This window comes from Etheostoma spectabile, chromosome 21 (assembly GCF_008692095.1).
Source record: "Etheostoma spectabile isolate EspeVRDwgs_2016 chromosome 21, UIUC_Espe_1.0, whole genome shotgun sequence".
Classification (NCBI taxonomy): Eukaryota; Metazoa; Chordata; class Actinopteri; order Perciformes; family Percidae; genus Etheostoma; species Etheostoma spectabile.
The window spans coordinates 20,977,701-20,995,200 of NC_045753.1; the positions used below are offsets into that span (position 1 = coordinate 20,977,701).

Sequence of the window (17,500 nt, forward strand, 5' to 3'; positions counted from 1 at the left end):
ACACACACACACACACACACACACACATACAGACACACATGTACGAACGTACGTACATACGTACTTTACATTCAAACGCTCCATCCTCACAACCACATTAGCTGAGAAAGTTCTCAGGAAAGGTTTGAATGTTGCACAACAAGTTGAGTCCTGTACTAAACCTCCTAATCTACCCATGGTACAAACAAGTCAACTCAGCATTTAACCACCAGCCCCATTTTAAGTTTACTCATAGACGTTTTGAATTTATATTTGCTGTTTTTTCTCACCAGGCGACCACACAGAACTATCCTTCAGTTAAAACCAGAAACGTCTAACTCTCCCACTTAGCTAACACACAAAAACACATTTCAAACTAGTTAAGAACTCCCTTAAAGGTCTTTTGAACTTCAATAACTTTGAATTGGATTCTCATACCAAATGTAAATGCCTGTTCACCAAAGCGGAGCAGTGTCCAACCCGCATTTAACTCAGTTCGAGAGCATGGGTTGCGCTCATATATTCCCTGCCTTCTCTTCTTCTAAGCCAAGTAACTTAAACTGTAAACCCAAGCTTTAACTGTATATTAGCTCTTTAACTGGACAGTGTTTACTTTTGAGGATTTTGCTCAACATTCTGTGTCTAAGATAGACATTTGGTTCTCAAAAGTATAAAAATGCAATAACCCAGCACAAATCTCTCTGCCTCATCGAGCTTCCCTTCTCCTTTCCAGTGTAAATAATCCCCTCAGTCTGCTGGCACAACCCTGATTGGAATCTCGACGCTGTGCTCAATTGTGGGATTATGGGGGAAAGTGGGGTGCCCTTTGCGTGTGTGTGTTTAAAGCTGTTTCAAGGCCATGAACATAATTTCAGAGGGGTGCCCACCTCCTTTAGGCCAAGCCTCTAAAAATCTCAGTTAGTCAGAACTAAGGCTGGCACACAGATTAACAACCATGGACTCATGTCAGTTATTCAGACTCACGTTACTATTTTGACTCACATAAACAATAATATAGTTACTTAAAATTGCTATGAGCTATATGAACCCTTACAGGCCGGCAGCAATTCTTCAATACAGAGAGTACCGATACAGGGGGTTAAGATCCAGGCTCCACAAGGTTTTATCAGCTTGTCTGTGTCCTAGAGGAGACCAGCTGGAGTCTTATGTGGAGTTTTATGAGGAGATTCTGTGCAGAATTATGAGTGGGTTACAATGCCATGTGATGTTATGTGACTGTTGTGAGGTTTGAGTAGATGTTTTTAACAGCAGCAGTGATAAGGCTTTCCCATCAGATAAGTCCAGCTCCCCAGACACTTGAACATTATTATGTTACTGTATGTTTTTCCTGGATTGTGGCCCATTAATAAATTTAGAGTCAATGCCTCTGCTCACTTTGGATTTGTGAAGTCGAGTATCTGATACTGTGGGTGTGTAGTGTGCTCATACATCTGCTGATACTATATTGTACACACTGGTATGTGATAGATAATTACTATTAAATTACTCGAGATCACTTTCCTCCAAATCATATTATCTCGTCCCAACTAACCGAAAGCGATTGGAAAGAGAAAACTGTCCTGTGGTATGGCTTTCTTTGCTCCTCTCCTGCAAGTGGTTCAGTACTTCAGCTACAGGCTCGGATAGTTTGCTGGCTTCCATGCGCTTGTCAGCTCAATTCAAGATTAATTTGCCTTCAGATCCATCATCTGTATGTCTCAGTATGTTGAGTCAGCCTTATGGGACACATCAAATGCAAAGTGGGACACAGAGGGAACTGTATCAAGCCCAACACCACAGGGAGCCAACCAAAAGTGAAAAAAGGCATCAAATTCCTCCCTCATTTTTGTTTCACTGACAAACTCTGTATGTGCCGATTTGGTGGAAAACAGGAGTGAGAGAGAGCGACGTAATAAAAGGGAAAGAAAGAGGAAGATGAGTGTGACTCAGAGACGAGCAACTGAGGAGAAGGAGGGAAAGGCGCCGAGATGGAAATATCTGTGTTTACCATAGTGGGTGGATGGGCAGCATATGAGAATATGTGCGTAGGGTGATAGCAGAATCCCCTCCTTTGGCATGTAGCGTTATGATTAGATCATTAGCATTTGAAGCTGAGGCAGTTGTTAGGATTTATTTGTCAAGGCGACAAATTGGCAGTTAAATTCTTTCCCTCTCTTTTGGACCCATGTGGATGCTAGAAGAATTATCCTTCTCATCAACATATTTGCTCTGTGTCACGCATTGTATAATTTTGATGTGTTATTTCAGACAATTTTATAAGAAGCAAGCCTAATTCATTAGGCTCCAGAGTGCATCAGGTATTTCGCTACAGACTGCTATGATATTGCCTCTCATTTCTTGACCCTCACTGCTACCAACGATTAAACATTACGCTTTGAGCAATTCAGATAATGTAATTGTATCACAACTGAAGGAAAAAGCTTGTTAGCTTGAAGAAATATCAGTATTTTTTATTGAGGAGACTTCAGTCCAAGTGAAATAAAAGCGGCCTCCACCATGTAGAGAGACGTACACACAGACTTGGGTTTGGATGGAGATGGTGAGTGGAAAACAAGGCTTTCTTTGAGCAGATTTTAATTAGCAATGTTCATAACTTGGCTGCGTTCTTTTATGATTGGACCACTGAAAGCCTTTTTGTTTGCCTAATGAAACACATTTAGGGGTATGTTCCTGAATTAAACTGTGTTTGTGTATGTGTGTGTGCATCCATTTCATTTGCATGTCTCTGTTACATGGGTGGGTGCCCACATTCTTTTTGGCGTATTAGAGTTCCATTGGCAGGGATAAGAAGCCATAGCAGGAGACAGAGATGAAAGAAATCCCAGCGCTTTGTTTTCCCTCCTTTCCAAAATAGTTGTTTTAGGTAGGCAGCCATTGCCCATAACTTCTGAAACAGGGTCAGATATTTGTCTGTCCTGCTTATGATTTACTATCGTGTCTGTTCCTTAGTAATCTGAAATAAGATCTGTGGTTTAGTGCAGTCCAACCTCAGACACACCACATAAATTGTGTAATGCATAGCGTTCTGCTGCTTTCAGTGGGATCTCTTTATAAACACATCTAACACACAACCCTCTGGATGATCTGGGAAGCTTTGCTGAGGATGCTTGTCATATTATTTCCCATTAATCAAATATGTAAATATAATGGTATCATCAAGGAGGGCAGGAACGTAAAAAATATAGTATTAAATAAAAGCATTCTTTAGAAGAAAATGTACATTTCCAAATAACAAGGAATTGCAATCTTTTAGAATTAAAATTAAAGTAAAAATATAACAAAACACATTCTAATAATATACTACTATGATAATATTGTTATTAGTATTAACATTGTTATTTACAAAGAAAGAACTTTCAAGACTTGGCCATGCATCACTGTGAAGTGTCTTTGAGCTGTAGTGGGTTTTGCTAGAATTCCATGCAGTCTTAACTCTGCGCTCAAATAGCAGTGGGTTACTCAGGCTATGAGCGGGGGTCAAAGTGCACATTCGATAGCTTTGTTTACTGTGAGCAAGAACAATGAGTTCTTTAGCAGAATTTGTCCTGCACATGAATACCTCTGAACAGTTAATTGCTGCCATGGCAACAGAACAGAGAGGGAAAGTGACATTAGGTGAGTTGTTTGCAAGAAAGCGATCCTTCGCAGTGACAGTGTGAAAGTGTGTGTAAGAGCGTATGTGAGCGTAGGTCAACATTTTCTCCGTATCACCACACTCACCATTCAGTGCTCACAAAAGCACTCTTGTGCTGCAGGATTGGGGAAAGTTACTAATGCTGGCAAGATCATAATCTAAGTCACACTGCAGTGAGGCAGTGGTGGGCTTTTACCAATGGAGGTCCTAAGGGAGGGAAAGACGGGGCCCGGGCCCTCCCGTCATATTAAGCCTGGACCACACTCTGGCCCATTTAACTGTAGCGTCTCTGTATATATTGAATATATTGTATATACAGTGATGTAAACAGGTTGTAAAACAGCAAGTAAATGTATATTAGAAATGGGGACCAGCCGTATATGATTTTTAAGGGATTATTCATTGAAATGTATCAATTTTTTGGGACAGCCGGCAGAGCACCAAAACACACACATTTAAAGTGATAACAAAAAACCAACTGGGCTCATTTGGCTTTACATGTTCAGTTTCCTCCTCAGATGATGATGATGATGTTTAATTCGCAAAATCATAAGTTGAAATCAATGTGACTTTTTGACGAAGGACTTTTGTGATAAATCGTTGAATTTTTTTGTTGTTGGTTTTTAGAGCAGACAAATGAAACCTCATACAAACCTTCATTACATTTACTCCTGTGTGGTTTACCTCAAACCTGTGTCTCAACGTTCCCAGTCAGTGTTCTTAACCACTGGTCCATCTTTAGCACTGAGAACCAGACAGACAAAACAGATCAGACTGAAGCTGCAGAGACTTTACCTTCATCAGCCAGTAGAAAAACAAAGTTTACAGAGCGCTGTTTCATTGTTTCACAATGATATAAGAGCTTTACACCTTAATGAAACTGCCCTCTGCGAGTTGATTGAAGGAAATCACAAAAGACTTTGAGGCAGTTTATTACCAGCTGAGCTCTCAGGCATCTGTGAGGTGAAGTGATTCTCACAGAGAAGAATTAGACTTTGTCAGTGTGAACATGTTTTAGTGTGGAACAGGTTTAAGTCTGCAGGTTGATGAAGGTGAAGTTACTGCAGCTTCAGTCTGCTCTTCTTAATCTCTGGTTCTCAGTGGTCATTGGTGCTGGAGATGGTCCAGTGGTTAAAGACACCGTGCAGGGACATCGAGATGTGAGATCAAGCCCTGCTTGAGTCATACCATCTGATGCTTTTGTTGTCATTTTTTGTGTGTTTTAGTTATCTGCAGGCTGTTGAACTGACTTTGCAAGTGATAGAGGAGCATGAGGGGATCAGAGGATCATCTGCACGCTTTCAGTTAAATTTGGTTTTAATGGATTACATTTTAGAATTTTAATAAGAAATTCATAAAAGTGTTTTAAAACCTCTTAAAATGTACAGTATAACATTACAAGTAACTATACTTGGATTTGTACCTTAAATGACCTGCTTTTTTTCAATAAAGTTGCAAAAACAGTATTCACAGTAATGGATATTATATTATTATACATAAGAGGGGTTTAATGTATTTAATTTTTTTTAAAATGAGTTTCAAAAGAATAAATTACACAATCCTCTTACAAATTATAAGATGAATTCACACCTTTTCTGAGTGTAACACACCCAGGTAGTTTGAATATATACATGATATGCTATGAATGGCCTGTAAGTTGTGGTGGCTGGCTCCAGTTTGGCCCGTGTTTTAAATACAGCAGTGCCATGAGCAAAATAGTAATGTAAGCATGTGAATATGATCACAACAACACAGCTAACATATTTGATGTTTATCAGGTAATGTTCACCATCTAGGTTTAGTGTGTTAGCATGCTAACATCTGCTAATAGCACTAAATATAAAGAACAGCGACGGGAATGTCATTTGTTTTTTTTAGGTATTAAGAATGAAGAGCTCATATTGGTGCTTCATGAAATGTTGTTACAATTCATCCTGTAGGGGACCTGCGTTTCTGTAAAAAATTTAATGGCAATCCATCCAATAGCTGTTGAGACATTTCACTCAAAACCACAAAAGTGTACCTCATGGTGGTGCTAAAGGGAAAGTCAGGGGATTACCAAAAGCCATAGAACACAACGTCTGGGAACTACGAATGGCTGTACAAACTTGTATGCCAATCCATCGGATGTTTAGAGATATCTCTGGATAAATGGTAAAGCTGTCAGGATTCATCCTCTTGGCGCCATGGATATCTGTACTAAATTTCATTTCATTAGTTCAGAGTTTTTTACACTGTATATCTGTAATTACAAGCTCAGAGATATTCAGAGACAAACAGAAAAGAGATGGCAAAAGAAAGCTTCTACTGCAGAGCTGCTGTCCACTGTGCACACATGCTGTTCAGCTTTGCTCAGCAAGGGTTCGGCATCCATTCTGCATGTGGCCTGATGACTTTATAGCTTTTGTCTGTGTTCATTGAGAGCAGGGCAAAATGGCCGAGTTATGAGATGAGAAAAGGACTGACACAGGTTTACCTATATTGGCTTTGAAGGATTTTTCTTCCAAGATGATAGGGCAGCCTGACAGGTGCGGAAGCACTGTCTGGCTCCTATGTATGCACTTTTCTGGTTGTGCTATAGGTTAAAAGCTTCATTGGTTGTGTGTGTTTAGAATCACATGGCTTCAAGGTCACATCATAGACTCGATTCTATACGGAAAAACAATCAATCATTGATTTCCTAAATGGTAATCAACACCAGGAAAATGAAAGAGCAAATAAAATTCTGATGAGAGGATAATCGACCGGGATATCCTGAGTGGGCCTCCAAGGGGATTGCATCATCACAGTGTGCCTGCTGTGATGATGTTATCAGGGACAGCTGCATGGGGCGGAGCCAGGGGTTGAGGCTCTCAGGGAGCCGAGAGGCAGCCAGTTGCCAGCAGATCCCCTCCGCTTAGACCCACCTGCTTCACATGTCAATTTTTCCTCTTAAACCCCTCAAAGGGATTCCCTGAGTCCTCTTCTATGTCCACTGGCCCCCGTGTCTTTGAAGTCATGATCCTATGTGTTTTCATGGCATTGAAGTCCTTATCCTATGGTCATGTCGTGTCATGTGTTTGATCCAAAAGTTTGTTTGAAGTTTTACAGGGAACTCTAAATGTAAACTAGTGGGCACAGGCCAAACATATTAGAGATATAAACCAAGGCAATTATTAACGACCAATAATGATCCAAACCAATCAACCTTGTAGTCTATTTATAAATCAGATTTTCTCAGACCAGTGAAATATACAGTTTATGGAAACATAAACAGAGACATTAGCATCAGTGATTGGAAGTAGCTGGCATACACAGGGCAGTGCTACTAATTTAATTAAAAGCCCTTGAAGAAGATGAAGCCTAGCCTAACGTAATACCATCAATTACGGGTTGCTCGACCATCTGACCAAAATCCCACACCCTATTTGTATGATTCATACAGGAAAATATGCCTCTTTGTCTTTGAGGTCCACCAACTCTTTGGAGAAGCTGGCGTAGGGTCAGGAAACAGTAGTTGAGGGTGTAGGAGTGGGAACGAAGGCAGTAAGGCCGGGGGGTTGTTCTACCAGATAAGCCATAGCATGAGGTCATTTTGAATGAGAACTCATGTATTTTCATCTCAGCTAATGGCAACGTCTTTATAGTACAACAGCTGGTCTTATGAGGAATGTGTTGTTGTAGCGTTAGAGAATATACCACAAGAAGAAAATGCTTCCCAGTTTTATATTGACAGTAACGCTTTTCTTTGAAATATTTATTGTAAAATGTGATCATAGTCTGGGCGCTTTGATTTAATGTCCACTGCGATTCTGTAAAAGGTTGATCTAATATTAAAATGTACTCTTTATTTGTCACTTTGTTGCCTTTGTTTTGTAAATGGGTGTTGAGAGAACTTGGATTTATGATACCTGTCAAGAATGGGGATTCTGTCTGTTTTGAGAGAGGGATTAAATAGAATTTGGACAATGAAGCAATCTTATTACAAGACATTTCTTTTTATATCAGTTTGGAAAAGAGGATAGAATGTTCCAGGCAAGGTAGCAGTAAGCCCAGCTGGCATAAATCTGTAACTTTTTCAAATGGTTTCACTTTCATTTCCGAGCTCACAAGAACCTTTTATTCACACCTGTGGGAACGTTTACAAGTCTGTGATGCAATAAAAGTCTCCATTCAACTGATTAATAATCCTCTCAGATCTGTATCGAAGCATTAGACTTGGGAGGACACGCTCAGACCTTCTGTCCTATTTCTGAAGTACAGCACTCTCCTGGACAATACAATTAAGGTGTTTTTCCATTAATGGTACCTGTTTAACTCGTCTCTGCTCGGCTCGACTCGACCGCCGTACCCCGTCCTCCTTTTTGCATCGCGGATTAGTACCGCTTCATGCGTGAGGCGAGCCGTGGCAGGTCATCATAGCAATAAACTGCCGTGACCTAAAGCGATACACACACAGACAGACACAACGTCAAAGGTGTGTTTTCAATTCTCGGCGTGTTGCCACAGCCAGAAAGCAAATTAGTTTCTAATGAACCTGGAGGCAGCAAAAAAAAGCTGGATAAATTATTTACCAGTAAACACGGCGGGTTTGTTCAGAACACATCAGGACCCCCCCAGTCTGCAGGTTTTCACGTCACCTTTTGGTATCGTCTCAGCTTGCTTGGAACCTCGACTGAGGTAGTACTACAAAAAGTACCTGTTAGGTTACCTGTAATAGAAACGGTGAGTAGAGTCGAGGCGAGTTGTGGAGATAGCATGCTGTGGAAAAACGTCATTACTCATGCAAGGTCCTGTCAGACCTCTGCATCACAATGCCAAAAAATGACGTGACATTGTGCCAATTTGGCAATTGAGTTTGGTGTAACTAAATGCATCACCACACTGTCATTCATTCATGTCACTGTTCAGTAATCAAAGTAACAGCATGAACTATTGTGCACGATTTTATCGATCCTGTTTTATCAAAGCCTTATGTGAACTGTTATTTCTGGGGCATCTTACATAAAATACATAAACAAAAGCGATGGCAAATTTAAGCTTTGGTTTTGAGTGGCAGGGTGCACCCCGGTTGTCTGTGCTCTCCTCAATCCAACCCTCCCTGCAGTGTGACTCCAACAGAGCTCACCATGGAGACTAAAATGCTTTTTGGCTCAGGTTGAGAGGAGATCTATGTATGTGTGCAAGTACGTATGAGTCATTATTAGGTATGCTTTATCATTTCATAATGAAATGGAAACAGCATGTGTGTTAGATTAGGTGAGCGAAGAAGGTCGCACAATGCTTGAGCGTCATTTTGTGTAATCCTCTGTTTGTGGATATGCCAGTAGGAAGATCCTTCAAATTTTTGATTTGTATTTTTGATTGTTTGACTTACCTAAAAGGTACCCACAGGTTGTTTTTCAGTTTGACTTCATGTACAGTATATAAAGCTTTACATCACATACCCTGTGCTCCAGCAATGTTCCTCTGTGAGCCTGGCTCTTTGATAGAGAATATTATTACATTTTGATTATTCCCCACTGTTACCACAGCAATATTGCAATGCTGAGTCTCATCAAATGTGTCCTTGGCTGGAATGGAAGACATATTACATTTCCTGTTTTTAATTTTGAGCAAAAAGTTGAACAGGGACATTGGCAGCCCAGTAGAGGAGATTAAAATGTGTGTGACTTCACTTTTTTATCTGTGAAAAAGATTTGGAGAAAATTAGGCAGGAAGTATGCGGCTTTCCCTGAAACCTAATGTTTCCTCTGGGAACTGCAGCATTGTTACACTGTTTATTAACTTCATGGAATACATTTCCACGGAGTATTGTGACTTCTGCAAAACCAAGTTTAGTTTTAGGCATAATAATCCATTTCGCTGAGACATTTGTGTTTTCCAGCAACATTTAACCTTGGCTGGATGTTTTTAGAGAGAATTTCTGTGTTACTGGAGATGATAAACCCACAGTACAAATATCAGTCCTTCTGTGTGTTTTCTTATTAGCAATCATTTATAATAAGAGAAAAAATGGCACTTATGTTACTTCTCCTGAACTCCTGTAAGAATGTATAATGTATGATAATAGAATATGGTGCAAACAGAAGGATTCTCAAAGACTGCCCACGTAATGGGCCAATGTTCATATCTAAACCAGTTGAGTCTTATTCTGATCTATTTATTTTTGTTCTGTCCTCAAGGTCAGAGTCAGGGATCTCCAAATTTACCCATCGTCTGTCCCTCAAAGAGCGTGTGTCCAAAGCAGAGAAGACTTCCACGGACAGACCTCCATCCTACAGGAGACGATCTCTTAGTGTGGACTGGTAAGACCAAAGACCATCTCTTAATCTGCTTAAAATCAAATGTTGTGAGACTGTTTTTAGGTTGTTAGATTGTGAAGATTATGAAATGAGTGAAATCATAAACTGGAATCAGAAAAAGGATTTTGAGCAGAACTGTTAACTTATCACAACTGAAATCCAAAAAGTAACATCGAACAAGAGAGATCTGGGCAACTGCATCTGGGCCTTGCTATGATTTGTCTGTTTACAAAGTCAAGGCTGAGGTCGATGAAGATGGGACGGCTGGAGTTATGGGTGGGGACAGAGAGTGGGCAGAGTGGTGATAGGGTCCTGCTTTTGTCTCTGCGTCTGTGTTTCGGTGAAGAGCGCCAAACGGCTCCAGTGGCGCCGGCTCATCTTGCTCTTGTAAAGCTCCAGTCCTTAGGCAGCCGATGAAAGGAGTTTGAAAGCTTTCCATCGCGAGGCTGCCTTCCCGTCCACACCCATGGGACTCCTTCCCAGTCTCCCGTCTTGTTGCACAGCCTCCACTCATTTATCAACCCATCCATTCGGCCTTCTGTCCATCTGGTATCCCCCCATGAGCTTCCTGCTATGTATTCTTGGCTCTTCCTTTATATTTCTCTCACCATTTGAGAAACTAGCCCCAGATTAAAGTGGATCTTAAACTTCCTTTACACTTAATTTTGTCATGTTAAAAATGTCTCGGGTCTAAACAGTTTGCAGGTTTCTAATTGCCGTGCAGGGACTACAGTAGCTATTCAGTAGAGTTACTTTGCAGTTTGTGGAGTTACAGGTGTGGGATTCTCTGAGGTCCTATCGAATGATGCTTGGGCCCGGTGTGAGGTCTTACAAGTTTTTTTTTTGGCCTTATGAGACCTATTGTGTGGTCTCGGACTGAAGTTGCGATGTGTGGTCCGCCAGCAGAAATGTGGTGTTAAGTGTATGAGCGTTGGACTATATGTGCAGTGTGAGGTCCTTTACTTTAACAGGTTTGTGTTTTTCGGCCGTGATGCTGGAGAGGGGGCCTGGCCTTTAAAGTTCAGGCCCTGATTGATGTAGTCTGGTTTTAATGAAACACAGTGGGTAGATTGGACATGCTCATTTACAAGAGGGATGTGGGGGGCTCAGCTACAGCTGGATTCTGACTTTCTCCGGGGCGAGCCGTCGTTACAGGAGTGTGACTGGTCTTTTGTGACATAATAAACAAGGGACCTCAGGAGGAGAGATTCAAGGTTGAGGGCTCAGTCATGCTACTGGGAGGTGAAACAAGGTCCTGACAAGACCAGCACGGCTCCTCTGGAATGCACAGTCATCAATGCGGTCAGAAGGAAAACGCGTGTGCTAGTAGCATCTATTGAAAACATCCCATGAATCATTTGCATTTCTGGAATTGTTTGACATTTATAGCCCTTCCAGTAGTCTGTCCAAGCAATCTGTCTTATTATTTTGCTAACAAGTAATTGTTATCACAGAGCGATATCTTTCTAAGTAGTGTAATATATTGTGTTGGAATGTGTTTTTTAAATGCCATGTGTACAAATAAAACATTGTAATGAGACATTTCTATTATGTGACTCATTCAAGGAGTGTTTTGTAGATATTATCTGTTTATATTTTGTATATTATATTAGAGTACTGCTAAGGTATATCTACAGTAAATAGTTACCTGTTGTCTAGGAACCATTGAGGCCTTAGTGAATATTTGTGTCTTGAGACAGAGGCTATAAAATCCCTGGAATGTGTTTTCCTGCAGTGAAAGGGATATGTGGATATGTGGCGTTACCCACTATGCTTTTAAATGAAGGTTTAATTATGTTTATATGTGCACTGCACCCCTCCTTTCACTCTTCAAATCAAAACCTTTAAGAGTAAAGTGACACAAGGATCATATTAAATAGCATGCTGGAAACCTACCAGCAGCCCTTTGCAGTAAAGTAGTCTCAGGTGGCTTAACACTTTACTATCTATTTAGTGGACCATTGCCATTTATGTTGATTGAAGTCAGATACCCAAACAAACTGTGACTATTAAGGGAATTCTCAGCCAAGGCAGCCCATATACAAGCTTGAAACAGGAGTCGTTTTGTAGCTTTATCAAAAGTCCGTCAGGGCCGGCAGGGCCTTGGGAAAATGTGATAATAAAAGATAATGGGAGTGTTATTGTTATTGGTAATCATAGTAAATGGCCTTAAGGATATGGGTGGAGTAAAGAGTAGAAGAAGGAGGTGAGAGGGAATAGTAAAGGGCAAACCAGAAGCTGTTAGCTGCCAGTTAAGATTGCTGTAAAAATATTGATAGATTTTATTTTTTTCTCCAGGAAACCATTAGTATGAACAATCACTATCTGTGACGTCTTTGGGTAAAAATGGCGGCCTTGTGATATTTCTCTTCTATAATTCTGAATGTGAAGCAGTTTTTTTACTTCTGGTTTTCTAAAAGCCATTTGAGAACCTATTTTATTTTACCCCAGCCCGATGCTGAAACTGCATGTCACTCAGGGCATTATTTACATTATGAGAACATTAAGTTCAACATCTAAACTAAACTCAGCCTAACATAGGTCTGTCTCCTGCTGCGTATATTTGCTACCTTCTTTCCTGTGCATGACGTGGACATCCAGTACAGTCAATACTGGTGCTATAAAGGGACACTGGTTCTGTTCCAATACAAAGTCAGTAAATAAGTCTTTATTTCCATATCCTCTCATGGTGACAGAAAGGCAGTTCCAGCCCTTTGCCAAAACCCTTGAGTACAATGAAAAGGCAACCATGTGTGTCGGCCAAGCAGTTTTTATTTCCACCGCAGTATGCATGGAGGGGAAACTCTATACATAAGTACTTACACATCAACGTGAACTTTAGCATTCTTTACTAAAACCAAATCTAAGTTGAAATCTGAAGTTGGTACCACACCAGTAAGTGTTTGATTGTGATGTGTGTGGTTATGCAGTATGTGCTGGAGGGTTTAAACCCTCTCCATCCCCTTCTCTGCCTGGTGCCACCCTGTCTTCAGGAATAACTCGGAGAAGACAGCACTCTCAGGATGACGTCCTAATTACGATGCCAGGAGAGAAGACAGCCTCCCCTTCCTCTAGTCGATATATTATAACACACAGCCAAACACACACACACACACACACACACACACACACACACACACTCACACACAAAACTTCTGTTCGCATGTCTGATTTTCTCCTTGATATTCACACACACACACATACATGAGCAAACACACATTGTAATAGTTAGCATTGTGTTCAGTTGGGTAAGGGGGTTACCAAGTGCTAATCCTTATGGTGCACAAAGGGAATAAAAAAGAACAGAGACATTACCAAAGTCTTAGTGGAAAAAGGAGGGCGATGCTCAAGGGGCCTGGGTGTAAAGTGGTTTTGGACAGTGTGCCACTTGTCTCATTTGGTTCTAATTTGATTTTATATTCCCCACTCTTTCTTTTTCATCCTCTCTGTAGATTTTTATCCTTTCTTCTGTGGCTGACAGCGGTCAGCTCAAACAAGAGGGACAAATGAGGAGGTTATAGATCCCTATAATTTTTCTTTTTTGGAAATTCTGCTCTGCACACAATGTTAAAGATCACAACAGAAGGAAACTGATCCCTGCTTGTGTTGGAAGCACGTTTTACTTTCTAGCTGCATTTAAATGTCACAATTCTTAGAATACATTAAACACTAAAAAGCTTTGACACACACACAGTGTAGTTCAAGACAAGATATAAAATTGATGCAATATTGGACTAGAAAGTCTTTTTTTCCCATTTTACTGAATATACATTAGAAATGGGTGCCCAGACAGCTCCGTTGGTGGAGCGGGCGCCCACGTGTAGCGGTTTACTCCTCGATGAGGGGGGCCCGGGTTCAACTCCGCCCTGTGGCCCTTTGCTGCATGTTTTTGCCCCCTCTCTCTCCCCTTTCATGTCTTCAGCTGTCTTGTCAAATAAAGGCCTAAAATGCCCCCTAAAAACAATCTTTAAAAAGAATATTCATTAGAAATATCAGTTCTGCACACACCACATGCAGGAGGGTAGGCTATTAAAAAATCAGAATCTTTTGTCAGTGTTAGTGTGCAGGTGTTGCACTTTTCAGTCCAGAGTTCATTAATAATGCTTTTATTTTTTAAGCCAACATGGACGAGAAGTCCTTAAAGTGCTCTGAAAAAGAAAGTTGAACATGCGATTCCATGACAACTGACCAAACTCCCCTGATGAAGATCATGTAATGAAACTTGTGATGAGAATGTTTTCTGAACCAGTTTAAATGCCTCCATGACAAAGACACCAATAGAAACAAGTTTAGTTTTTATTTACAAACCCTTGAGAATGTGAGGAAACATTTTCTTCAGAACGAAACATATGTATGCACTGTATCAGATATCCCGTTAAGTTTGGACATCAACTGCTTCTTGGCCTGTAATATTAATTTTTTCAGACCGAGTTGTTGCCAAGATGCCACTCTATAGATTTCAGTCCACGTTAGGGAGCAGAATTTCTGCTTACCTCTCTGCTTTTGGATAGACCCTGGGCTATTCTTTCTTACACACACACTCTTTGAGTCTGGAGGCTGTGGGCTGCACTAAGGGAGATTTATGAGGCTGGCTCCCTCTTGTCCTCTGTGTCTCTGACTTGATACTCTGGTTTCCACTCCAAACCTCAACTCAGCACACAGACACAGAGAGACAGGGGGTGGGGATGGAGGGCAGTGACCGAGAGAGGGAGGGAGGTAGACTGAATGAAAGATGTAGGGGAAAAAAGGGGGGCATGTCGGTGAAGAGTGAACAAGGTAAGAAGAGGAGGAAGGAGAGAGTGAGAATGATTGAGACTGAAGCAGATGACATGTCAGATTGAAAAGATGATGGAGAAGGACAGCTAGATCGAGTGATGAATAGCCCTGAAAACTGGACTGTAAAGTTGGAAAGAGAGCGGAGAGGTTACAAAATAAAGAGTATGGTAGAAAAAAAATTAAGTCAATGTGTCTGTGTGTGTTTGTTTCCATTTCTGTGTGTGTGCAGAGACAGAGAGCCAGTGGGTCAGAGGGTTAGGTGGCTCCATGTGTTGCTTATAAGCTGATAAAAGACAACCTAAGCTGGGGTAACTACACCCCTCTGCCTACTCTCTGCGAGTGTGTGTGTGTGTGTGTGTGTGTGTGTGTGTGTGTGTGTGTGTGTGTGTGTGTGTGTGTGTGTGTGTGTGTGTGTGTGTGTGTGTGCGCGCGTGCGTTCGTGCGTGTGTGTGTGTGAGGCTTGCATTCAGGGTTGGAGGCAGAAAGAAAATCGGCTGGGGTCCCAAGACACTTGTGGTTTGAAACTAGTCTTGGAAAATGGTTTACAGATTGAGATAGGAAGCTCAGGTAGTACAGATTTCCACCCACGTCAGAATTGTCAACAATGGAACAGAAGTGCTGTGAGAGCCAGTAAAGAGCTTTACTTACTTGCTTATTGAGGAAATCTTTGCACTTTCTCTTGTTTATTCGTTGTTTCCCCCCATTTACCTCACCCAATCGGATTCTGCCACGACCAATCAAATTGTTGTTGTCAGAATTCAAAACTGTTACTTTCTGGTCTGCTGTCAGCTGTCACTTCGGTGTCTGATTGACATAACCCACCTCAAACTTATCTACTGTAGTTTATTTTCAGAGCCAGAGATCAGGGAATCTCACTCCAGATCTCATCCATCTAGATCATCATCTGGAGGTTCAATTTTCTTTAGACTTTGGTGCAACTCCATCCATAAAAGCTAACAAATTCATAACAGGGTCAATATCTCAAATATTTTGTTACAGTAATAACTGTCTAAACCTTTCTTTTATTTGTACAATTAAATTAATGAATTTCAGTGATGGGTGTGTGAGTATATGTGTATAATGTTTGTGGGCGTGCATGTGAGTTTCTAGAAACAAGCTGCAATCTGGTAGTGTGTACACACACACTGATGCAGTTGTGGTTATCAAGCAGTGACACACCGTCACCCTTTCCATTCTCTAAGCATCCATCCGTCTGTCCGTCCAATCAGGATTGTACATATTTTTAAGTGAGCATGCACGTTAGGAGGGTTTATCATAGTCAAGAGACAAACATAAAAACAAAAGTATCTCCATCCCTATCCCAGATAAACAGCCGTGGGACTTTAAACATGGCGTCCGGGCGGCGTGTGACTGAGAGAATGGGCCAACTGGTGGCTTCAGTGGACAGGGGTCACCCCCGCCCCTCTCCTCTCCTTGGCTGGGTGGGTGGCATATGGCGGCCCAGGCAGGGACCCCTTTGGTGTGACACACACACACACACACACAAACACACACACACACAGAAGGCCTGGAGCCACCCAGGCTGGGCCCACGATCGCCATGGGAGACATGGTGTCACCAAGCCTCTGACAGAGGAGGGGTTGTGTGTATGTTTGTGTGTGTGATCCCACCTTGGAAGCACAAAACTCTCCCCCACCCCCTTCCTGAGAACGTCGGCTGCTGCCCGCCACCACATCCCCTTGGTGACTCCGCTGTTGTCTCTGCTCATCACAATTAGAAAGATTTACCTCTGCGTGCACACACAACACATGCACACACACAGACCCAACAGGTGGCAGGCCTTGCCCAGCACAGCAGGCCCACTTCAAAGGTTAAACATACAACGGACCGCCCACTCTTTCTCTGCCGATCTCCCATGGGAGAGAGAGAGAGAAAGTGAGAAGAAGAGGACAAGATAAAAGACAAGACAGAAAAAGAGAGAGATAAAGGGCAGTGGGAGCATGCTCATGCGGGAGCATGCAGTATGGTATGGTATAGACTTGGTGTCTAACAGCTCACAAATTAGAGCAAGTTACAAATGAACAAACCAACCTGTGCACCAGTGATCTGAGCACAGAACACCGTCGACCAATGTTCTGGGATTGTGCTGCATGCGTCACCCAGATGAGAGAGGTCACAAGAGAATTAGCCTGACTTACTCAAAGCTGATGACAAATGAACATCACCTCAGAACAACAGTGATATGAAGAGCACCATCTCAGCACACCCAGCTTGTCAAAAAGAGGAAATTAAGTCTAAAATGGACAGTGGATTACAAAAAGTGGATGACTCAACAGTGGAAAAATATTGTCTAGAATCTAGACTCTAGATGGTGTAATTCTGGTGTAAACAACTGGGTCCGCGGCGTTATCCTGTCTGGTATCAGTTGTGCTGTCTGCTGCCTGTGGTGCAACAGATTGGGTGATGTTTTCTCAGACATTATGAGGCTGCTTGTTATCAAAAGAACACCATTTAAATGCCACAGTCCATGTTTATAATCTTACTGATCAGGTACATTGCTTCCAGGCCACTCTACCACTTTTCAAATGCACATCTGGTAGGATAATCCATCCGCATCTCACTCTGTCAACCCCTTGTGGCTAAAGTATAAGGGGAGGTTTTTAGCAAATGTGTACCGCTGAAACATTAATACACTCATGCACACACCTGATACATCCCTCAATAACATTTCATCCATAAAATCTGACCTTAAAGAGCCGTAAGAGTCACTCTGATTGTCTCCTTGGCTATAAAAGCATGTGAAATCTCTACACAGCCGTATGTTTTCAATATGTGAGCATGAATG

At 41.6% G+C, this 17,500-nt stretch overlaps 1 protein-coding gene across 4 annotated transcripts in view; it reads left to right on the plus strand.

Moving 5' to 3' along the window:
• ankfn1b (ankyrin repeat and fibronectin type III domain containing 1b) overlaps nucleotides 1-17,500 on the plus strand; it is a 132,217-nt gene that overhangs the window by 85,543 nt on the left and 29,174 nt on the right. For all 4 annotated transcript variants that reach the window (XM_032502564.1, XM_032502565.1, XM_032502563.1 and 1 more), the window contains one exon: nucleotides 9,799-9,921. In XM_032502564.1, the coding sequence (XP_032358455.1) occupies nucleotides 9,799-9,921 (123 nt within the window). The remainder of the gene's footprint in view (nucleotides 1-9,798; nucleotides 9,922-17,500) is intronic.